Raw genomic sequence first — 25,375 nt, forward strand, 5'->3', positions numbered from 1 at the left:
TTTTTTTTTTTTTTTTTTTTAAAGACAGGCTTTTTCTGTGTAGCTCTGGCTGGCTGTTCTGGAAATCAGTCTGTAGACCAGGCTGGCCTCAAATTGAGAGTTCTGTCTGTCTCTGCTCTGCTCTGGAGTGCTGGGACTGAAGGGAAGCACAACCACCACACCTGGCTATTGAGTCATGATTTTATGCAGCCCAGACTGGCTTTGAAATTTACTGTGTAATGAAGTTGTGTCTTGAATTTCCAGTTCTCTTGTCTTTTCCCAAGTGTTGGGATTAAAGGCATGTGATGGGATTGGAGAGGTGGCTCAGGAGGTAACAACACTGGTTATTATTTTCCAGGGGATCTGAGATCAATTTCTAGCACCCCTATGGTGGCTCAAAAACATTTGTAACTCCAGCTCCAGGGGATCCAATACCCTCTTCTGGCCTCTGTGGGGATTGAGTACATATGTGGTACACAGATATATTTGCAGGCAAAACAACACACACATAAAATAGTTTTTAAAAAGGCATGTGCCCTACCAACCAAGGAGTACACATGGCTCCAGCTGCATATGTAGCAGAGGAAGGCTTTGTCAGGCATCAGTGAGAGGAGAGGTCCTTGGTCCTATGAAGGCTCGATAGATACCCCAGTGTAGGGGAATGGAGGGTGGGGAGGCGGGAGTGGGTGGGTGGGTGGAGGAACACCCTCATAGACACAGGGGGAAAAGGGATAGAATAGGTGGTTTCTGGGAGGGGAGAAATTGGGTAAGGGGCTAACACTTGAAATGTAAATAAATTAAAAAATAAATAAAAACAAAAACAACAAGAAGGCATGTACCATTGTGCCTGCTTTTTATTATTCTCTTTCTTTTACTATACTGAGAATCAAACATAAGGCTTTATACATGCTAGGTAAGTGCTCTACCACTAAGCTCTATTCTCAGCCCACAAGTCTATTCTTATTAAGTGTTGAAATTTAAATCCTTTGTGAAACTATGAAACTTTGTTGAGGACATAGATTCTAGCTTGTAGTTTATAGCAGAGAGCCTTTTGCAGGAACTAGGACTATAGAAACTGTCTGTAGGTGAATGTAAAAGGGTGTTCTTAATTTGTTTCTATGACTGCAAGAATGGAAGATGATAAGATTCTATATTAGGATACAGTAAATAAATATTTAATGAATTCATTCTATGTTTTCTTTGAGTGTATTGATATGCTGGGTGTGAATGTTCCTTTTCTACCATGGTTAGGAAGGAAGCAGGCAAAGAAAAGTGGTTCTAAAGTTTAAATTTAGAAAAATCTTTACAAAAACGAGTTTTGGGTTTTTGTTGTTCTTATTTTGTTTTCTTGTTTGTTATGATTGCATTCTGTCTTAAAGGAAAGTCCCCATCAACGAAAATGATTTGTTTCTCTTAAGTACTAGATAACTAAACATTGTCATGCCTTACCATTGTCGTGCCTTACCGTTGTCATGCCTTACCATTGTCGTGCCTTACTGCTTGTTTAGAGCTGATACTGCTTTGATTTTTAATATTACAGTTTCTGAGAGTAGATAAAAAAGCTGTTGATCTGGGGCTGGTGAGATGGCTCAGTGGGTAAGAGCATCCGACTGCTCTTCCGAAGGTCCGGAGTTCAAATCCCAGCAACCACATGGTGGCTCACAACCACCTGTAACAAGATCTGATGCCCTCTTCTAGAGTGTCTGAAGACAGCTACGGTGTACTTACATATAATAAATAAATAAATCTTTAAAAAAAAAAAAAGCTGTTGATCTAAAACTATTTGAAGAGGCAGATAACATAAACAACTATTTCAGTTTGTCAGAAGACCTCAGGAATAACTTTTTTCTTTTATTGGCATTTAAATGACAACCATAAAAATGAGGGGTTAGAAGATCTAGTTCATGTTCTGACTACTCATTTGCTTTCCTGAGCTTGTTTTTTTTCACTTGGATAATAGACATGAGAGACACACGTTTTACAAATTGACTCCTGTCTAGATGGCACCATTCTTTTAAGGCTCTGCAGAGTCCTTGCTCTTGTTAGCAGAAGGATTCTGGTTCTAGTTCTTATGGTAGGGAGGGGAGACAGAGAAGTAGTGGTAATTTTGATTTTGGGTTTTATTGTCTGCTTCCTGTTTCTATCTTTTCAGGTTGAAGCAGGCAATACTGGAAGGGTGTTGGCTTTAGATGCTGCTGCATTCCTGAAAAAGTCAGGGCTTCCAGACTTGATTCTTGGAAAGGTAGTATGTGTTTATTATAAGTAGATTATGCATGAATATGTAGAAGCATAATAAAACTGCAAGTAGATTCAGAAGGATACAGTCAAGAGACATACAAGTTAGACTGAGTTATAGAAGCAGTTCAAGTAATAGGATGGGGGTGTAATGGTGTATTAATTTATCCTTTTGAAAATTAAAGTGATGTGGAACATTTTAGAACCATCACATTTGACTAGGATGAAGTGAGAAAGGAACTGTGCATTTGGGTATTGGGAAGAGGCAGTGCAGAGTAGGAAACTTGCTGTCCACTCAAACAGTTGGACCTATCCTTGCTCCTTTTGTAAAGCTGCCCGTGTTTAATGTACAAAGTAGAGTGACTGTGGGACTGGAAAGAACAGAGGTGGAAAGCCCCTCTCGTGCCAAATTGTTATGCATTACATTGATACATAATAATTAAAAATCTTGAAAAATATTCAGTATTAATAATTTTGTGATTCACAGATAAACATTAATTCTCCATAAGGAAAAAAATCATCTTAATAAGAATTAAAATCAGAGTAGTGTGTTTCAGTAGACAGCATTTTATTCAAAGTTAAGCCCTGGGCTAGTGAAAGGACATTTGACTAGAAGTTGGAACTTGGGTTTAATTTTTCCCTCATTCCTTTAATGTTCTTAAGCCAGATCATCTAACCTAGGCCTTCATGTGGTTGAAAGAGTTGCATTGAATAATTTTTAATGATTCTTAGATCTGTTTATATGGATCATAAAGTTATAAATTGCAGGGACTTGATTTATCTTTTAAATGATTTTTATTAAAATATATATAAAGATTGATTCTGTTTTCCTCCTAAATTTCAGATTTGGGATTTAGCTGACACAGATGGCAAAGGTGTCCTGAACAAACAAGTAAGATTGTCAGATTCATGTGAATTATGTTTTTGGCTAATTTGAAAGAAAAAGTGGCAAATATTTTTATTTGTAATCTAAATATTTGTTTTTCAAGACCATGTGTCCTATCATTGAAAGTATATCTAGTGACTGAACATTTAGCTGATAGTTAAAGTTTGGTGACATTGTTTTTTGAAGCATATATCTATGTGTATATGTATAATTTGTATCTTATTAATTAAATTTCTTGAATATATGAGATCATAAGTAAACATTGGTTTTATAAGTAAGTGTTAGTATAGATCAGTCCTGACCTTTGAATGGAGTCTTTGGGGGTAATCAAACCTGAATTCTTGTTTTACTTCTTATGTGTAAACAAAGAGTGGTTTATAAGATGGAACTATACTGTAGTCTATAAATATATGAAAGTGGCTATAACCAAAGATACTGAATACCATACACACACACACACACACACACACACACACACACACACACACTTACTTTATGTTTGGCTTGCTGAAAGTTTACTATGTCCTGATACTCTTGTTTAGCACCAACTGTGTAAAGCTCCTTTTCCCTATGAACATAGCTAAAACAGGATCAAACCAGAAAAAGGGTGAGAATAATAATTAGATGATAGAGTCAAAATACCCAGCCTCATTTATATGAAAACTATGTTATGTGTATGGGTGTGTTACCTGCACATGTGTGCATGTCCTTGTATCACATGTGTGCCTGGTGCTTGCAGGGGATAGGGCATTGGATCCCCTGGAACTGAAATTGCAGGCAGTTGTAAGCTGCCATGTAGGTGCCAGGAATTGAATCCATGCCCTCTGGGAGAGCAGCCAGTGCTCTCAATTGATTGAGTCATCTCTCTAGCCTCAAGAACACCCAGGATTTCAGGACTAGATTATAGTAGTTCTTATCGGAGGTTATGGGAAAAAGGGCCAGTTTAAGGCACTGAGGACATTGGCACTCAGGTATCGCCCACTCAGTCAGCAAATATTTGTTAGGAGCCAAGCTTTATAAATGAAGAGGTAACAATGACAGATACAACTCCTCCTAGGAGTTTATAATATAAAAACTTCTTTGCTTGGTAGTACCGGACATTGAGTTTGAGTTGTCTTTGTGATGTCTAGGTTGCTAGATATATGGGTCTGTCATTGAAGTTTGAGTTTACACTGAAGGCATAGTGTTTTGTTCTGACATTTTGAAGACTGATTTGTGTTGAGTTAAAGTTCCAGCCTACAATCATTTGGCTGCATTGCTTTGGGGTTTGTGATAAAGCAGAATGTCAAAGCAGAAAGGCACAGTAAATAAAAGCTTGCTCACCTCATTGCTGCTGAGAAGGAAAGAGAAGAAAAAAGGCTGGGTCCCAGTATCTCCTTCAAGGGCTCACCCTCAATGACCTACATAGGCCCTCCCTCACCACCCAGGACCATGCCTTTAGCATATGAGCTTGGCATGGTATTAGGGGACATTTAAGATCCAAACTATAGCCAAGATAAACTTTTTAAAAAGTGTGTGTTTAGTGTGTATATGTGTGTACATGTTCATGTATACGTCTGAGTACCGATCTACATATGCCCTGGTGCACGTGTAGATCAGAAGACAACCTCTCTGGTGTTAGTCTTCACTCTCAACCTTGATTGGGGCAGGATCTCATTGTAGTTTCAGTTGCATATGCCAGGCTAGCTAGCCCATAAGCTTCTGCAGATTCCCTGCTCCACCTCTGATCTAGCCATAGCATGCTGGGATTACAAATGTGTACTGGTGCATCCAGCTTTATGTGTGTTCTAGAGATCTGAATTTCAGACCTCACTCTTGCATGGCAGGCACTATCCACTGAGCCATTTCCCCAGCCCAAAGGTAATACTGTTTGAATTATCCTATAAAAGAAAGAAAAGAAACTAGTATTGAGAATTTGTATGACAAAATGACACTCGGTGCTTTCCTTCTACAGAATAGTTTTTATTTCATTGCTCCTAATACATTGCAAAGTAGATATAATTAGACAGCCCTCCTTTTAGGTTTGAATTTTATTTAATTTGCTCAAGTCATTATAGTTTTAGGTAGCAGAGCTAGAATTTAATGGAGAATTACTTCACTTCAGAGCTCATCCACACTGTAGAAATGGAGCTGATTCTTTAAGCATAGCTGAAGAATTCCAGCATTGAAAGCTTAGTGGTGCAAACAAAACGTCAGCAAAAGAGACAAGGGAAGTCAAAGGAGAGAGAAGTGGGGATGCTTCATGATGCTTCGCAGATGAGATGAGCTTTAAAGCATCATTTTTGCCTGAGCTGCTAAGACTGTAAGGAGGATGAAGGAGCTAGGGGGTTATTTGTGACTTAGGCAGTAGTTTCTCACCTGTGAGTGTTGAAATCTGATTACACAGAAACTTCTTAGGTAAATGAGAAAAAAGGAGAGAGAGGAAGAGAAAGTGAGACAGAGGGAAAGAGCAAGACAGTGAGACAGACACACAGAAAGGGTCTTACGTACGTACGTGTGTGTGTGTGTGTGTGTGTGTGTGTGTGTGTGTGTGCGTGTGTGTGTGTGTGTGTGTGTGTGTTTGTTTTTTTTTACTAGAGATAAAACCAAAGTCTGTCATGTATGTGAGATAAGTACTCTACCATTGAGTTACATTCCCAGTCCCAAGGAGAATCTCTTGAAATATTTCAAGAGGCAAATACTGAGTAAAACAGATGGCTTGCAAGGTCAGAAAGGGTTAGGAGTAGGTAAGAAGGGAATAGATAAGATTGGGCGTGGCTACAAATAATGAAACTTTGAATCAGCAACAGGCTTAGGATGTTGAAAACTGGAAAAAATATTACTGGAATAAAACACTCAGAATGACTGAAAACAAATTCAGTTTCTTTACATTTCTTTACTTAATAAACTTGAGTTGAAATTTAAAGTATAAGGACTTCTGGTGAAGATTTATAAATATTTTTAAGTCAAGCAGTTAAAATTATCTTAGATACTGCCCAATTGCTTTCTGTAGTTCTTTTGGAATAGCAGTGATTAGCTCTTGGACTCCTGACTCCATTTCAAAATTATATCTCCCACTCCAGAGTTGACTTTTGATAACAATTAGTTTATTATTTCATTTTGGGCTTTCCCACTCAAATGAGTCTCAGTTAATAGACAACACTTTTTAGTGAAATTGAATTTTCTTTAAAGTATGAATATTCTGTACAGTTTCCACTTTTCATGTACCATAGTATATTTAAACATTTTTATCTATGTTACTTTTTTTTACTAATGGTAATAGATAATAGAAAAATTTTTGTATGTGTCTTTTTTTTTCTCAATTTTAAAGCAGATGTTTTTGCAATGAATATACTGTTATATTTGTTGCTACACAATACTGTGGAATAATTGTGAATTATTTTGTATTTTATATTTTCAAATAATAAAGTAGGCTTATAAGAAGGTAGATTAGGAAAAAAAACTCCTAACATTTATGCTTTTCTTTGTCAGGAATTCTTTGTTGCTTTACGGCTTGTGGCATGTGCCCAGAATGGACTGGAAGTCTCACTGAGTAGCCTAAATCTGGCTGTTCCTCCACCAAGATTTGTAAGAAAATATTTTCTATGTAAAATTTATTTAATTATAAAGATCAAGGCTGGGGAGATGGTTCATTGGATAGAGTGCTTGCCTTTTTAAACAAGAGGGCTGGTGTTTAGATCACTAGAACCCACATAAAAGCTGGATAGCCATAGTGACCTGCTTATAATCTCAGAATTCAGATGAGACTGGATTCCCCAAGGCACTCTGGTTAGCTAAAGTAGTGGAATCAGTGAGCTCTGAGTCACATGAGAGACCCCTGCCCAAGAAATAAAGTGGAAAGTGAATAAAGACAACACCTGATGTCAATCTCTGGCTTCCACACAGAAACATACATGAACACATAACTACATTCATAAAAAAATTATACCACATGGGCTGGAGAGATGGCTCAATGGTTAAGAGCACCTACTGCTGAAGAAGTCCTGAGTTCAATTCCCAGCAACCACATGGTGACTCACAACCATCTGTAATGGGATTGAATGCCCCCTTCTGGTGTGTCTGATGATAGCTACAATGTTCTCATATACATTAAATAAATAAAACCTTAAAAAAAAAAATACCACATGATTTGAAATAAGAAGTAACATTTTAATTTTTCTACTTTAATCCTTATCACTTAGCTCCCTGGTTTTATTTCTTAGTAATTATGGCTGTTACTAGTTTTCTAAATGTCTTTCAGTTATATGTGCATACAAAAACATAAATGCACATTTCTTAATTTTCTTTTCTTTTTTTTTTTAAGATTTATTTATTTATTATATCTAAGTACACTGTAGCTGTCTTCAGACACTCCAGAAGAGAGCATCAGATCTCGTTATGGATGGCTGTGAGCCACCATGTGGTTGCTGGGATTTGAACTCTGGACCTTTGGAAGAGCAGTTGGTGCTCTTACCCACTGAGCCATCTCACCAGCCCCATTTCTTAATTTTCTAATGGTAGCATTTTATGTAGTTGATTCCGTACCCTTTAAAACAAACATTTTTTAGAGATACTTGCATGTTAGCATAAACTTTGTATAGTATTTGAATAGTATTTGTTTATATTTACTATGATTTATATAAATTACAGCTAATAGGCATAAAGATAATTTTTTTAAGGAAAAGTGCTACAATGAGTTTTTTGTTTATATAATTTTGTTTATATAATTTCCATATGCAGAAATGTAAAAATGAACTCTCAAGAGTGATCGTCTTAAAAGTTTTTTCATGTATCTCCTGGCAGTGGGCAAAGAGACATTTGTTGGTGTTCTCACATCAGTCAGGGGCAGAGCAGAGGGCAGTCCTTTGTTCATCCTGCTTGATGCCTGGCTTGGTGGCCAAAGCTGTTGCATGCCTGGGGCACATAAGAAAAAGAGGTTTTGCATGTAGGATCTCACTTGTACCATCAGTTGGTCAGCATGTCAGTCTCCTTGTGCTTATGCTTGCACACTGTTAGCAGACTTAGAGATCCTTGTCAGCTTGGTGGCAAATGGTATGTGAAGTATAAAAAGATTTGTCTTTAGCTTATGGGTGAGAGTGATTAATTTTTCTTTTTTTCTTTTTTTCTTTTTCTTTTTTCCGAGACAGGATTTTTCCGTGTCCTGACTGTCTTGGAACTCACTCTATAGACTAGACTGGCCTTGAACTCAAAGATCTGCCTGCCTCTGCTTCCCCAGTGCTGGGATCAAAGTCACAGCCACTGCCATCACCTGGTTGATTAGTTAAGATACTGAATGGCTTATATTCTACTTATGGGAATGCCTAATTTTCTTCCTGAATTCTAGAGGTTCTCTTAAAAGTTAGGAAGTTAACTCTCTGTCCATATCATTTGCAAATATACTCTTCCAATTTGTCATTTCTCTTTTATTGGGCTATATTATTTACCCCTATAACAAAATCGTTTTATGTAAACAAATTGTCAAGGTAAAACTGATTGTTTCTTTTTCTATATTTGTTATTCCCGATGGAGATATAAGTAGATTCAAATCTATTCTTTTATGATAACTACAGAATATAACTACTGAATAGGATTAATACAATGTATTGAATAATCAATCTTCTTCATACCAATTTCAAATGCCACATCAGGGATGACCTAAATTTGCATATGCATGTTGATGTTTTTATGGATTTTTCTATTCTTAATTATTGATCTTTTTATCTGTGTGCTGATTTTTACAATATTTTGATTATCATTGTTTGGGAAATTATATATGATACAATTATCTTTACTCCAAACTCTACTCCAAACTTTCTTGGAAATTTAATGGATTTTGTTTTAATTTTAAATTTAATTTTGGGGCTGCTGGAGCTAAACCCAGGGCCTTACACCTACTGGACAAGTGTTTTATCACTGAGGTATCTCCAGCCCCTCTGTTTTTAAACTTAGTATTTTAGAATTATTAAGGCTTTTAACTTCCAGGGGGCTAGAGAGATAGCTTAGTAGTAAAGAACACTGGCTTCTCTTCCTGAGGACTCAGGTTTGATTTTTAGCACCCACGTGACGTGGTGACTTACAACTGTCTGTAACTCCAGTTATTGGGGATTCAACATACTTTTCTGGTACCCAGCCATACATGTGGTACACATCATACATGCACGCAAAACAACCATACACATAAAATAAATAAGGTAAAAATACTTGCCAGTTTTGAGAATATGTATTTCTCTGTTTAGATATGACTTACAAGGGTGCCACAGGTATTTGTTGCCTAGGTATAATTATAGGGATTTTTCACATGTATTTACCTGTCTTCAGCCATTTAAAAATAAAAACTTGAGTGTGCTGCCATTAGGTATCATGACAAGGAACTTATAAGTGCTAAATGAGCTTGGTTTTTTAGTCTGTTTTTCTTAAATAATACTGGGGGAAAGGTTGTAAGTATTTTTGTTAACATTCAGAATAGATGCCTATTATCTTACTCTTGGTTGTAGGAGAAATTTTATAGTTATGTGTTTTAGGTGTTGTTCCACTGTGAAATAATTTGGGAAAATGAAAATGTTTTTATTTCAGTGGACAATAGATGAAGGTCTAATTAAAGTAAAACAGTGTTGATATCCAGCATTTTACACAAATATATTTAAATACAAAAACTACATTTTCTTCATTGATTATTAGCATGAGGACTTCAACAGTTCATTGTTCCTTTATTTCCTAGCATGACTCCAGCAGTCCATTGCTAACCAGTGGGACCTCAGTTGCTGAGCTCCCGTGGGCTGTAAAGGTAAGGAAGTTTCTTGCATCTCCTTTGCTTTCTACTTATAAATATCTTTCTCCCTACCCTCAAAATACATTGTTCTGCACAGGACTTTCATATGCATGTTCAGATAGTTTAGGAAATTCAGAAAATACTGAAATTAAAAAACTTGAGCAATGCCTTAGCTCTGTTAGAGATTTTGTGACATTTAAAAAACCATTTTCTTTCAAGGAACTGAAAGATAAAGTATCACTCATGATGTGTTACTTTGTTGCTGTAGGTCTGTTTGAGGGACTAGGTGATCTTCAAAGCATCCCATCTCTGGCTTTGATTCTAACTCAACAGCAGAAAAAGGAAACATAATGTTTCAACTAGTCTTCAGTAGAGACACTTTGAAATTATTTAATATATTTTGATGAGAATGTTTTTTTAAAAAATGTTACCTTAAAATCTGTTATTTGAGGATTTGATTCTTATATGTGCAGTTAAATCCTTTTCATGATTATTTAACTTGTCATCTTTTTTTCTATTGTAGTCTGAAGATAAAGTCAAATATGACGCAATTTTTGACAGTTTAAGCCCAGTGGACGGATTTTTGTCTGGTGATAAAGTGAAACCAGTGTTGCTCAACTCTAAGTTACCTGTGGAAATCCTTGGAAGAGTAAGATAGCAAACTTCAAATGTAGTTTGTTTGTAAACATTCTTAATGTATACCTCAGGCTGGCTTAGAACTCATGAACCTCTTGCCTGAACCTCATAAGTGCTAGGATTACAGTATTGTACTAGATGCAGTTATTATATATTCTAATTTTATATTTACCAGGAGCACTAATTTAATATATACAGATATTATTAAAGTTGTATCAGTATAGAATTTTTGTATTTGTAACATGTAATTTATTGTCATTGAATTTCTGGTTTTAATTGTTCCCTATAAAATATGAGTGGTTAGATTTAGTTATATATATAAAGTCCATTAAGCATATTTGTATCTTTCCATGTATATGTGAATGATCCAGTTTTTTGAAAAATTTTAAGGGCCATCTATATTTTTCATTTTTAATTGTGTGTGTGTGTGTGTATATATATATATATATATATATATATATACAGATGAGTACAGACCAAGTATGGGGTCCCTTGGATTTGGGTTACAGGAAGCTGTAAACTACCCTGTGGGTACAGAGAATTAATTCAAGTCCTCTGGAAGAGTGCGGATGCCTGTAACTGCCACCTCTCCAAGACCATATGGATTTTATATTTTCTACCTTGTGCTATGGACTATAGGATTTTGCTCTCTGACTAGACTTTTCATTTGTTTTTTTTTTTTTCTCTAGATGTATGTGAACCTTTAATTCTTTGATCTCACTAAGACTTAAATCCTGGGCTCCTTTATTTCTCCTCTGTAAAATTGCATTTTAATTAATTTGCGTGTGTGTGTGTGTGTGTGTGTGTGTGTGTGCACGCATGTGCCACAGTATGCCATTGTGAAAATTAGGGGACAGTTTGAGGGACTTGGTTCACTCCTACCACGTGAGTCCTGGGGATAAAGTTAGCTCAGTTTGTTCAGTTTGGCACCAAGCCCCTTTATCTGCTAAACTGTCAAGTTTCTGTCTTTCTGGGGGTTTTGTTTTTGTTTTTTTTCTCCATGTGTACTTGCATGTGGAAGCTTCAACTGGTGCTCTTCAGTAACTTTCTACCTTGTTGTGTGCGAAAATTTTCTTACCTTACTTTTTGTTTTGTTTAGTTTTTGAGACATTATCCTGGAGCTCTGCCACTCTGGTACTGGGCTTAACGGCCTGCACTACCAACACTAGACACCTGCTTTTTCTTAATGATTTACTTTATGTGTATGAATGTTTTGCCTGAGTGTATGCATGCATGTACATGGTGTGCATGTCTGGTGTTCATTCCCCCAGAAATGGTATTAAGGATGGTTGTGAGCCACCATGTAGATGCTAGGAACTGAACCTGGGTGCTTTGCAAGAGCAACAAGTACATTGAACTGCTGAGCCTTCTCTGACACCTACCTTTTTATGTGTGTCTGGGAATTGAACTCAGGCGAATGCTTGCATGCCTGTGTATCTGGTGTTCAGTCAGCAGTGTTAGGCAGTGGCATGTTGCTGTACAGTTGCCATCAGCATCATGACTTTTTTATATCTTGTAAGATTAAAGCTCTATTGATGTCTTCAGAAATTATTTTTTCTTTATTCAACTTGTGTGTTCATCTATAATTCCATACCTTTCTTCTTAGCTGTTTCCCCACATTGTTCTTTAATTTCTTGTCTGATGAGATCATAAACTTTAACTTGAATTTCCTACTTTCCTATCTAGATCTTTTTCCTAAATGCTTTTTTTTTTTACTCTTGCAGAGGATTTATTGCAGTCCATAGATGAATTAAAACATGGTAAATGTAAAAACATTAAGTGAATCTTGCAGCTGCTTCAGAAAAGCTGCAGACATGGCATAGAGACAGGATTTTACCCCAGGTTAGGCCCACAAACTCATGAGAAGTTCCATATCCTCCTTGTTTGTTTGGGTTGAAACGTGAAGACATGGGTATCCTGAAGCAGGGCAAGAGAGTTCTACATGCTCCAGTAGCTTCAGAATGAAGCTCCTGTGGGCCCAGGAACATATGATATGAGGGAAAGTTCCATGTCTTATAGCTGTTTTAGAAAAGTAACTGTGATTATCTCCTTAGATGCAGAAAAGGCCTTTAACAAAATTTATTTCTCTTCATGATAAAAGTCCCAAGGAATCTAGGGATACATGGGGGTTATTGCAACACAATGAAGGCAATACACAACAAACCCACAACCAACATCTTGCTAAGTGGAGAAAACAAAGCATTTCTGTTAAACTTAGACGTGAGGAAAGGATATTCCAGACTGTTCTAGAACGCAATATGTAGACCAGGTTAGTCTCAAACTCACAGAGATCCACCCGCTGCTGCTTTTCAAGTGCTAGGATTGAAGGCTTTGAGTTTTGTTTCTTTTTCTTTCTTTTTTTTTAAAATTAATTTATTTTTTACACTCCATATTCCATTTCCCAACCCTCAATCCACACTCAAACTGTTCCACATCCCACACCTCCTCCTCACCCAACTGTCTCCTTGTGGATGTCACCAACCCCCACCCCACTTGACCTCTAAACTCCCTGGGGCCTTCATTCTCTTGCGGGTTAGGTGCATCATCTCTGAATGAACACAGATCATGAAGTCTTCTAGTGTATGTGTGTTGGGGGCCTCATATCAGCTGCTGTATGCTATCTGTTTGGTGGTCCAGTGTTTGAACGATCTCAGGGGTCCAGATTGATTAAGACTGCTGATCCTCCTGTAGGATCACCCTTCTCCTCAGCTTCTTTCAGCCTTCCCTAATTGAACAACATGGGTCAGCTACTTCTGTCCATTGGTTGGGTGCAATTATCCACATCTGACTCTTTCAACTGCTTGTTGGGTCTTTCGGAGGGCAGTCATGATAGGTTCCTTTTTTGTGAGCACTCCATAGCCTCAGTAATAGTGTCAGGCCTTGGTCCTAAATGCTTTTAAGACTTTAATTCTTTGACTTTATTAAGAAGTTTTTGATTTTTACCAAAAAGTCAAGTGTGCATGTGGTAATCATTTGCCTTCTCTTTTGTTGTATTCAGGCTTTTGAGAAACGCTAAAATAAATTTCTGATCACTGATTTTATCTGGGTTTCTCCCGACTGCTTGTCACTTTTGTTTTGTTTCCAATATAATTTCTCTCCTTTCTTCCTTATGTTTTAAACCATAACCACTTTCTTTAGATACCCAACTCTTTGTGTAATTCCTTGCATAAACTGCCACAGAGGGTCCAATCCAGCTGCCTTCCTTCTTAGTTAAGTAACTTTGGGAAAGTTCTTAGAAAAACTGTGTGTTGGTTTTCAAGTCTTTGACATGGGCATACATTTCAGTTGATAGGGTTCCAAGGACTGAATGTGATAGTGTATGTAATGTGCTTATTAAAACAGTGCATGTTACAAACTCAGAATGTTAGGTGCTATGGTGGGATCACTGCCATCACATTGCCAGAAATACTTGTGCTACTACCCCTGGGCCATTAGGTGCTTAATAAGTACAGACTTTGGTTTGTTGTTTTGAGACCGTTTTTTGGTGTAGCCCAGGGTGCCTTGGAACTTTTTGTAGACCAGGCTGGCCTTGAACTCAGATCCACCTGCATCTGCCTACTGAATACTGGGATTAAAGGCATGCAGCACCATGTCTGTCAAGACTGGTTTTTAAAAGCTCTTTTCTAGTATTGTTTCCAACTGTTTCTCTACTGTATGATCAGTGTGAGATTCCTAAACTTTGAATATTTCAATTTTCTTGCTTTAAACTAATCTTCTAGTAACTTCCCATTGCAATTAAGACAAAGTCCAGATTCCTTTTACAATACTTAACCTCAGACACTCTCATATTCCATTAGTATACTTTCTCTTCCTGTCCCTAAAGAATACATAAAGTAAAGAGCATTAATTGTTCTCACTTTCCTTTTTTAAGGTTTGGGAGTTGAGTGATATTGACCACGATGGAAAGCTGGACAGAGATGAGTTTGCAGTTGTAAGTAACTAGATGTTCTTAAAGTGTAAAATACTATCATGACAGCCTTCTCACACCCACACCTCCTGACAGATCATAGTTACTAATGTCTTTAGAATGTATAGGGAGTTCATATATTTAATGCGTAAGAGAATGTGAATGTTTTGCCATCATTTTTTTCTCACTTTAGATGCATAGGAAAGATACTCAGTTAATGTGCAATAAAAATGATAGATATTTAAAAACCCTTATATTGATCTGAAAGTTAATATTGCTTAAAATACAAAGAGAAAAACCACTTAAAGAAAGTCAGTAGTTGGTAATGATCCCAAACTAAACCCTTTCCTTCTGACACCCTATGTAACTTCAGCTTTGTTTGTGATGTATTTATTTATTTACTTAATTCTTTTAATTTTTTTATTATTTTAAATCTTTTATTAGATTTTTCTTTATTTACATTTAAATTTTTAATCCCCTTTCCCCATTTCCCCTCTGAACCTCCCCATTACATCCCCCCCCCCCCCTGCACTCACTAACCCGCCCACTCCTGCTTCCCTGTCCTGGCATTCCCCTACACTAGGGCATAGAACCTTCATAATACCAAGGGCCTCTCCTCTCATTGATGTCCCACAAGGCCATACTCTGCTACATATGTGACTAGAGCCTTGAGTCCCTCCATGTATACTCTTTGGTTAGTGGTTTAGTCCCTGGGAGCTCTGGGGGTACTGGTTGGTTCATATTGTAGTTCCACCTATGTGGTTGCAAACCCTTTCAGCTCCTTGGGTCCTTTCTCTAGCTCCTCCATTGGGGATCCTTTTTTTTTTTTTTTTTTTTAAGATTTATTTATTATTATACATAAGTACACTGTAGCTGACTTCAGACACACCAGAAGAGGGCGTCTTTTTTTTTTTTTTTTTTTGAGAGAAAGTTCTCTGTGTATCTTTAGCTGTCCTGGAACTTATCCTGTATATCAGGCTGACCTTGAACTCAAGAGTATCACCTACCTCTGCCTCCCAAGTACTGGGATTAAAATCTGTCACCATCACTGCCCAGCCTAGTTTTATTTTTAAATATAGATACCCTAAAGCTTTTTAGTTTAGTGTCTTTATGTATTTCTGTACTCACATAGTATATACAAGCTTGAAAACTGTTGTTTCTCTCCACACACACACAGGGACACACAGGGCACATGGGTTGGGAGGGGGGTGTACATCATTTGATCTGGTTGCTGCTGTTTTAGCTGCAGTTTGTATAGGATAGAGTACAGTATAGTAAGAGAACAAGATCATAGTCCATAGTCCAGCAGTACTAAAATTATTCTGTTCATCTTTAGGATTTTAGTGAACAAAATTTTGGCTTTAGTTTTGTCAGGGAAACTATTTCAAGAAACATGAAATTGGTAACTTTTTTAACTTTCCGAAAAAAAATGTGTTGTCTATTGGCAGCATATGGCAAGCATTGCTTTTTTTGTTTTGTTTAGTGTCCACTTTTCCAGGAAACGACTTCATCTGCAACAAGAATGCTGACCTTGCTATGTTTGCTAGTCGCTCTGTTAGCAAAGTACCAGCCTAGAACTACAGATACTCTGAATTTGGCTGCAAAGGGAGGACTGGATAGATTGTTTCTTTCTGGAGCATAAGTTTTGGTTCATGTGTTTTCAAACTGACATTGAGTTCTTAACTGTTTGGCCAGTTTACGGTCAAGGCTTGGTTTGGCTATCCCTGGATACACAGCCCCAGAGAACTTGTTAGAAATGCAGATTCTTTGACTCAGTGCCAGCTTTACTGGTTCCAGAATTCCAGGAAATTCTGATGTGCACTAAAGTCTGGGTCCACAGGTCAGATTTAGCTTTTCCAATTATAAAGGAAAGAGTGGTAGTCAAAATTATCACACAGATGCTATTGTTAATATTGTAGCTAAGGAGTTCTTGGTTTGTATCATATATATTTATAAATAATATTATATAAACATTTTAGTGTCTATGTAGATATATAGATATTAAAAAAGTTTTTTTTGAGACAGACTCTCATATAACCTAATCTGGGCTCAAACTCAGTCCTCTGCTGTCTAGTCCTTAGTATTGGGGTTATAGGCATGTGACACCAATGGTTTAGTCTATACAGTAGCCTATGGCATATTTAAAATATTGTATTAGGCAAGTTAGCATCCCTGACCTGTAGTTTCTTCATTTATAAAATATTAGCCATCATATAAATTGTGGGTCACAGTTGTATCGAATACTCAGTCAGTACTGATTTGAAAATTCTATAAAACTCAAACTTAGGAGTTAAGATAGATGCCCAATGCAAATTTCCTTTTGAGAGAATTATAATTTTCAGTGGGAGAAAAATCAAGAAATAATGTACCCACTCTCAGTTGCAACAGAAATCCTTTTTGAGGTTCCATATAACTTTGAGTGATTTCACATGATTAAAGATATTGTCTATTTTTCTTTTATCATATAGTTTTCTTTTTTTAAAACCATAGAATTTTATCCTCTGAGAGTATGGAAGGTATCTTTAACTTGGATTAGTTACAGTGTTTTACAGTAAATATTCTACAGACAGTAAGCTTTTTAAAATATATATATACTTTAGATATTTACAATATTTTAAGGTAGGTAATACATTCTAATCATTAAAAATTAAACAAGAAGATAGTGAAAAAAAGATCCATCTCTGCTCTCAACTGTTGTAGTCTTCTCTGACCAGCTACTTTTCTTACTTTCTGGTTTATCCTTGAATTTTCCTGGTCCAAATGTACAAAAATTGTGAATAATTATTTGCTCTTTACCACAGAAGATAAAACCACACAAACACACATGCACACACACATATACTGGAGGTATGTGTTCGGCACTGTATTTTTTTTATGTTATCGTTGTGCTTTAGAGTCTTGGACTTATTTTCTCATAGGATAGATTGTGATTTTTTTTTTCTGGTATATTGTTTTTGAGACTGAATACAATGGATTGCTTCCAATTTAAGTATGTAATTTAGTAAATATTGAAAATTACATATTCGTGAAGACAATACCATAATGCTTTCCTGTGATTTGTTTGTTTGTTTGTTTTGTTTTGTTTTTGAGACAGGATTTCTCTGTGTAGCCCTGGCTGTCCTAAAACTCACTCTGTAGCCCAGGTTGACCTTGAATTCAGAAATCCTCCTGCCTCTGCCTCTTGAGTCCTGGGATTAAAGGAGCATGCTTTCCCAACCTAGCTTCATTATTTTTTTTAAATTGTTTCATAATTTTTTATTATATAGGTATACCATCACTTCTATGTTAGTCTTTTATTGATGGACAGGTGCTATTGCAGCCAATTGCTATGGTTAATAATCTTTTTCAGGCAGCATTTTATATGTAGGAAAATAAATGAAAGTATTGGTTTCCAGATGTGAGATTATTTAGCCAAAGGGAAGAGTGTATTTGCAACTTGGTGATCAGTTGGTCCTTCAAAAAGATATTACTGATTTGAGTTCTGTATAGGAGAAAAAAATAGTTTTCCCTTTAGTCTTTTCAAGTTCTTGGCTGGGATTCATGTAATGAAAGACATGTTCTCAAAAGAAAAATGTTTATTAATATGTACAATTCATATTGACTTGGGAGATAATTTGAGGAAAGAAAAACTCTCCAAGAAGTGGCATAAAACTTAGGCTTATTATAGTGTCTTCGAAACATGTAGAGGTTTAGGTAAATGAGAAGGCAAGAAAAGAAGGCAAGAAAAAGGCCTCAGACATTAGAATGCACAAATTGCAAAAAGGCACCAATGGTAGACAGCAGTGACAGTGGCTAGATAGTAACAGCAGATAGCAAATAGCAGCTAGAGTAACGCCTCTTCTGTGAGTGCTTCTGAGGCACCATCTCCATGCTGTGTAATGTTAGGCGAGGCTGTGGCTCACACGTGTAGCCCCAGCACTTGAAAACTAAGGGTGGTTTAAGGCAAAGTTATCTTGTGTCTTGCCCAGTTGCCCTCTGCTCCAAATAATCCTGCCAGAGTGGCATGTATCACCCTTTGGTGCTCACTAGCAATGTCTGACAGTGCCTCTTTCCCTAGAGTTCACCTTCCAAGTGCATTATGAAACTTGTGATTCTTGCCATTCAGGCAAAATGTTAACCCACTATAATTTTAACCTGTAGTTTTAGTTTAGGGGTAAAATTGAGTATGGCTTTTATATGTTAAACGATGGGCTATTTGTGGTGTTCATTTGGGTGGGGGGCATAAATTTGTCGTTCATATTTTTTGTCCATCTTCCTATTGGACTTAAATTTATGGTCTATAAATTTCTAGGAGCATTTTTTATATTAGGAGATTTCTTTATAGACGCAGTTTCTACTCAAATTCTCATATTCTTTGCTATTACAAGAACTTCGATAGAAGGTGTGCCTCTTAAGTTTTTGTCACTATTTCTTCCTAAGAATTATTTAGCTTTGAGTTCTTTATTTTTCTTCCTCTTTCCTTTTCTTTCTTCCTCTTTTTCTCCTGTTTTCTTTCAACTTTTCTTTAAGAAGATTTGAGATGAGGCCATGGTGGCTTACAACTTTAATCTCTGTACTCTGGAGGCAGAAGTAGGCAGATCTCGGAGTTTGAGGCCAGCCTGGTGTACAGAGCAAGTTCCAGGACAGCCAGGGCTACACAAAGAAGCCCTGTCTCTAAAAAACAAGAATGGTATACACACACACACACACACACACACATCTATGTATATATATTGAAAATGATTTGTAGTTGAACAGGGCCTAACTCAGTGAATGAATTTTGTACTAATTTTAAAATAATATTTGACTTTGTTTTATTTATCTTTAAGGCCATGTTTTTGGTATACTGTGCACTGGAGAAAGAACCTGTGCCAATGTCCTTGCCTCCAGCCTTGGTACCACCTTCTAAGAGAAAAACGGTCAGTATATCAGGCTCCAAGTGGGTGATCCCCTCTTCAGCAGCCAAGGAATCTTACCACTCCTTCCCACCTGTAGGCATTTCACCTACCAAAGCACCATTAAGACAGGTAGAAATCTATCGGTGTTCAAGGATTTTGCTCTAACAAAAGTGCATGAATATGATTGATAAAGATAGCAGGTGCAGTCAAAGATGCTGCACTCCTCTAGTTAAACCTGCATAACATGATGCCCCAGAGGAGGCAGGTGCTCCTTAGGTCCTGTGGATGTTTAACTGGCTTTGCCTTCATCCATCAGAGATTAAGATGGAGATGGAAGGTACTGTGTGCATGCTTGCCCTGTCATGATAATTGTTTTTAATCTGTAGTTCACTCTTGATTCTTCAGACCAGGTTATTAATTCTGATTGATTCTTACTTCCTCTGATCTATCTCTTATCAGGTTGTGTAAAGACAACTAATGACAGCACGTGCATGTTTAGCTCTGGGCAAGAATGCTGCATGGAACTGTAGAAAATGAAACTTGGGGATTGTCTGGATATTGTTTATACAGGTTTTCCCAGTTCCTGGCGATAGGATGGAAATGGTTTAATTGTGCTTGACTTCTTTGGTTACTTAAAAGAAAAATGTTAGCTGGGTGTGGTGGTACATGCCTTTAATCCCAGCACTCGGGAGGCAGAGGCAGGCAGATTTCTGAGTTCAAGGCCAGCCTGGTCTACAAAGTGAGTTCCAGGACAGCCAGGGCTATACAGAGAAACCCTGTCTCGAAAAACCAAAAAAAGGAAAAAAAAAAAAAGAAAAGAAAAAAAGGAAAATGTTAGCCTGGCATCCGTAAATGTCTTAACTGACTTTAAATTTGTTGCCTTCCCCTCATACTGTTTGAGTGTGGTGTGTATGGCTCAATGCACTGCCATCAGGGTTATTTGGGTGGTTTTGTTCAGATTGGTGATAGATACTGCTATGTGTTAAACGAGTATCAAATGTGTACTCTTTTCAAGGTTGGATTAATTTTGACAGAATCTTTCTTTTCCCCACTCTAGTGGGTTGTGTCCCCTGCAGAAAAAGCTAAATATGATGAAATCTTTCTGAAAACTGATAAGGATATGGATGGATATGTGTCTGGACTGGAGGTCCGTGAAACCTTCCTGAAAACAGGTTTACCTTCAGCCTTGCTAGCCCACATTTGGTAAGACTTTATTTTAATAAATTTTAAAAAACAAAAACGTGTGTATATGTGGTTGTGTGTCAATTCTAGTGACTTGTTAGGTTGTTAAAGTGGTGCCTCAGTTTACACCAGCCCCAACTCTAAGAGTTCTTTAGAGAATCTAGATGGCTGTAATTTTAACACTTTAATAAGTAGTATCTATAGGCCTAGGGATACAGCTCAGTAGGTAAGGTCCCATGCAGGAGAGCCTGGGTTTGATCCCTTTGCATTATATAAATTGGGTGTGGTGGCATACATCTGCAATCCCAGGACCCAAGGAGCTGAAAGAGCTGATGATCAGGTCCTATCAGACTGTATAGTGACTTTAAGACCAGTCTGGAATAAATGAGTCTCTGTCTGTCTATCTGTCCCTTCTTCCCTTCTTCCCTTCCTCCCTCCCTCCTTCTCTCCTTCTACACACACACACACACACACACACACACACACACACACACACACACACACAGATTTCATTTTTCTTTAAAGCTGAATAGCATTCCATTTTTATATATACAGATTTTTGCTATTCATTTATCTGTTGATAGAGGTCTGTTAGTCCCATTTTATTCTGTAGAGAATAGAGCATTAATAAACAAGAGTGCAGATCTCTTTGTAGGAAAATAGATGTATAATATTGAGGTTACTTAATCTCAGAAAGAAAATTCCTGTTTATTCTTTGTGGGTCCTTGCCTGTACCATATAGATGTAGATGTGAAGTAGATACAAATCTGGGAATAGTAAGTATTACATGAAGTAGGGAGAGCAGGTAAGAGATGAGGACAGACAGAGTGCAGGTAAAAACAATGAGTCATGAAAGAGGGTGTAAAACTTGTGTTTCTAGTTCTAACTCTGTCATGGGTTTTTAATTTTTTTGTATTGGATAAATGTAGAGGCATGTAAGCAAAAATTCCATAGATTCAGAATGGCTGTATGTGTTAATAGAATTGAATATGTCCACATGTGATACTTACTATATATCTACTGGTGCTCTTTAAAAATTTTTAAAAATTCATTGACAATTTTATGCATGTATATAATTTATTTTGATCATTCACATACTCCATTACCCTCTTTTATCACCTTTACATTCTCTGGAGCTCTTCCTTACAACCTTTCTCTCTTCTTTTTAACTTTTTTGTTTTTATTTGTTTTCTATTCTCTTGAGCTTAATTAAGTTGCTTGTATGTACATGGGTGTAGGATTATTTACTGGATCATGTGCAATTTAGCAGTGACTACTTCACTGAAGAACTATGACTTCCTTTCCCCTGCAGCCATGAACTGCCTCAGTCAAGGGTGGGGCCTCATGTGCCCCTTTCTTGTTCATGCCACAGCGTTGATGGGCATGGCTTGTACAGGTTACCACGACTGCTGTGCTTGTGAGTGCAACAGCTGTTCACATTCAGAAGACAGCGTTTCACAGCATCCCTCTCCAGCTTCCTGTTCATACATTTTTTCTACTCTCTCTTCCATGGTATTTCCTGACCCTTGGTGATCTTTTCAGCATCTTAATTGGTCCACCTTTATAACATGTATATTTTTGAACAAGATGTCATCTGTCTTTTACAATTCAGCTGATTGTTTTTAAAAAGTTACAATCATATTTTTCTTGTTGAGTTTTGGGGTTAATAACTAACACTATTGTACTGTTTTGTTTATTTATATAGGTCACTGTGTGACACAAAGGGTTGTGGGAAGCTTTCAAAAGAACAGTTTGCCTTGGCTTTTTACTTAATCAATCAGAAGTTAATAAAAGGCATTGACCCTCCTCATATTCTCACTCCTGAGATGATTCCACCATCAGACAGGTCCAGTTTACAAAAGGTAAGATAACGTCAAAGAAGACCTGCATGCCCTAGAAAAGGACAAGTGCTGTGTTGGGTCACAGAGTTGGAGGGACAGAGCACTCAGAGTTGGTAGTTTGTGTGTGTCTGTGAACATGCACATATACCTTCTCTTAACATCCTTGAGCTGTAGCTTGTCAACCTCACTATTCATTATTCATGACAGCTGTACTTTACTGTATTAAATTGAAGAGATTTCTAAAGAAAATTTTGAAACAGGGTCTCAGATAGCCCAGGCTTACATTGAACACTGTGTAACTGAGAATTACCTCGGACTTGTGCTCTTTCCTGCTTTCACTTCTGGAAGATTATAGGCATGTGCCTTGCCTAGTCAACCTTTATGAGTAGAGTTGAAATGGTAGCTGTAGGAATTAAATTGTTACATTTTACTTGATGATTTGCTCTTACTGAAGACAGTACAAATTTGGAAACAAAAATCAAGAAGATAGTAATTGATTAGTACCAATTTTGCATCAAATAGCCTTCAGGAAAAACTGTATGTTGAGGCTACATCTGTATGTGGCTTTTGCCAAAGGATCACCCTTCATTCTTAAGTACACAGCTGAATTTCATATCTAAACTGCTGGAAGTTAGTTGGGTTTCTGATTAGCAGTGGGAATTTTCAGAACATAATCATTTTATTCACAATTCCCTTTCAATTTTTTTCTTTCTTATCTAGAATCCCTTTTTAATATAGCACATTTTCAATATCCTGGTTTGTAATAGATCTTTCGAAGGACTTATATATGATGGGTTTAGTTGCTTTCGAAATTAAATAACCAAGTGTTGTTTGAACCTGTAGTCTTAGCTCCTGGGAAGGCTGACACTAAAGAATTCTTGAATCCGGAAGTTCAAGGCTATCCAGGGCAGCACAAGGAAACTGCATCTCAAAAAAAGCCCCAAACAAAATAAAACATCCTACCCAAACTTTGTATCTTTAATCCTCTTTCACCAGTAATATAAGTATTTCTATAGTGATTTTTCAGGGTCGTATATAACAGGAACTATCAAATGTGTACTATTAAGTATTCTCTCTCAAATATTAATAAAATGTTTTGATTTTTCATTAATAACAGTTAAAAATTTAGTTTTAACCTAGCAAAAAATTGGATTTTATTCCCAAGTAAACTAAATAGAATTCACCACTTCCAAGTTCTGAGAATTGGATATATGGAAAAAAAATTGTACTTGTGAGTTTTGGATGGGGCACTTTGTGAATTTTTGTAGACTCTTTGATGTATGACATGGGTTCTCTAGGTTGTGGAGAGGCTGAAAGGAACTCTGCACAGAAAGAAGAAGGGTCCATATTTTCACTTACTTTCTGCTCTGTTCTGTTGCTCACCTGTGCAACATTGTAGCCTGCACTTGTGTGGAGTTTTTCTTCTGTATTATTAATTCATAATGACTGAAATGCTCATTAACTCTAGTCTCTAAGAGAACAGAACTGAGTAATTTTTTCTATTCATTGAAATCTGTTTGCTAGTAGACACTTGAGATTGTTTATGTTACCCAGTTTATAATTTAGTAGATTTCTCAGAAGTCTACTCAATAGAGCATACCTTGTCTCTTGGTTCCAGATTCATGGAAATACTTTATAGCTGTTGGCCTTGGTATTATATAACCGTTGTCTTATCTATTAACCAAAAAATAAAATAAAATAAAATTTGTACTTTCAAATAATCTCTTTTCTCCTTACAATCTGATTTATTAAAAAAAAAAAAAAAAAAAGAGGTACTGCATTTCTGTAGCTTCAACTAATCCTTCTTGAACGTCGCTCTCCTCCTCTGTGTTTTTTCTAGTTTGGAGTTTTTTCCATTCTGCAGCCCTCTGCTTTCGCCTTTCTTGTACTGTCAGTTTCTTAACTCTCCTCTCTCTCAAGGTTAGAGCTCTATTTTATGCTGTCTTTGTTGTTGCATTTTAGCAGTACAGTTTTTATTTACATGATGTATTTTGAAATTAGAGTTTTTTTTTTTTTTTTAATGCAGCAAAGTTGACAGTGAAGACAGTTGATCAGCATGCTTTTATCACGTGTCACTTGATTCTTGCATGCACTGTGGCTTGCTTTCCCTGGACTGCTTAATCCACTCAAAATTACTAAAGTGAGACTTATGAGACGCACAAAATGTGAGAGAAAATATTTGTAAGAAGGGTGCATGTGGGACCGGAGAATTGGCTCAGCAGTTAAGAGCAAGGACTGCTCTTGCAAAGAATCCAGGTCTTGGTTCTCAGCCTCACATGGTGGCTTCACAACCGTCTGTAACTCCAGTTCCAGGGGGAGCTGACACCCTCTTCTGTCCTCCACCAGCACTATGTGTACATTACATACATATAGTCAGAATGCTCAAACACTTAAAAAGTAAACAGGAAGGGGTGTGTGGAGAGAATCTCTACCAGAAGATCTGGCTTTGATTCCTAGGCTCATATGCATGGCAGCTCCCAGCCACCTATAACTGCACTTCCAGGGGATCCAGAGTCACCTTCTGGTCCCCACAGGTACCAAGTACACACGTGGTGCATAGACTTGTAGGTAAGCAAATACTCATACACATAAAAAATAATTCAAAATCAAATAAATGAACAAAATAGTTTTTAAAGAAGGCATGCTACATTTTTCTATGTGTGCCCTTCATGTGCTATATATAATTTTAGCTGGAGGTTTCCATATTTGCTTGCATGCCACTTTAGTCATATAAAGCTATCACCTTCTAATTTGTTTGAGGTTAAACTAATTTGTTTAACTTTATCTTTTTATCTGTTGATATTTTAATTGGGAAGACTCAAATCTGAGCCACTTTTTAAAGTTGGAGTGACAGAAGAGGTGTGGAAGCCATGTGTTTTCTGGTATACTTGCACCTCTGACAGAATAGTTCTCAGTAGCAATTTAAGTGATAGAAGTTACTCTTGATGATGAAAGTGAGATCAAGTGCTATTTTTTTTCACTTGCCTATCTGGCTGACTCATCCTAGTCCACAGGTCAACTTTAAATAAAGCAAAAACTTAGTGAATAACTTTCTCATGCAGAAATCTGCCTTAAAATTTTTAA

The 25,375-nt window shown here is 37.0% G+C and overlaps 1 protein-coding gene and 1 pseudogene across 3 annotated transcripts in view; both read left to right on the forward strand.

The window, feature by feature from the left end:
• Positions 1 to 25,375, forward strand: part of Eps15 (epidermal growth factor receptor pathway substrate 15) — a 105,681-nt gene that overhangs the window by 20,979 nt on the left and 59,327 nt on the right. For 2 of the 3 annotated variants that reach the window (XM_029539647.1, XM_029539648.1), the window contains exons 3-11: positions 2,132 to 2,221; positions 3,059 to 3,106; positions 6,572 to 6,667; positions 9,798 to 9,863; positions 10,372 to 10,497; positions 14,356 to 14,415; positions 19,200 to 19,397; positions 20,326 to 20,471; positions 22,156 to 22,312. In XM_029539647.1, coding sequence (XP_029395507.1) covers positions 2,132 to 2,221; positions 3,059 to 3,106; positions 6,572 to 6,667; positions 9,798 to 9,863; positions 10,372 to 10,497; positions 14,356 to 14,415; positions 19,200 to 19,397; positions 20,326 to 20,471; positions 22,156 to 22,312 — 987 coding nt within the window. The remainder of the gene's footprint in view (positions 1 to 2,131; positions 2,222 to 3,058; positions 3,107 to 6,571; positions 6,668 to 9,797; positions 9,864 to 10,371; positions 10,498 to 14,355; positions 14,416 to 19,199; positions 19,398 to 20,325; positions 20,472 to 22,155; positions 22,313 to 25,375) is intronic. The other variant, XM_021199624.2, reaches the window with a different exon arrangement.
• Positions 7,871 to 8,006, forward strand: LOC115064312 (annotated as a pseudogene).

This window comes from Mus pahari, chromosome 6 (genome assembly GCF_900095145.1).
Source record: "Mus pahari chromosome 6, PAHARI_EIJ_v1.1, whole genome shotgun sequence".
NCBI lineage: Eukaryota > Metazoa > Chordata > Mammalia > Rodentia > Muridae > Mus > Mus pahari.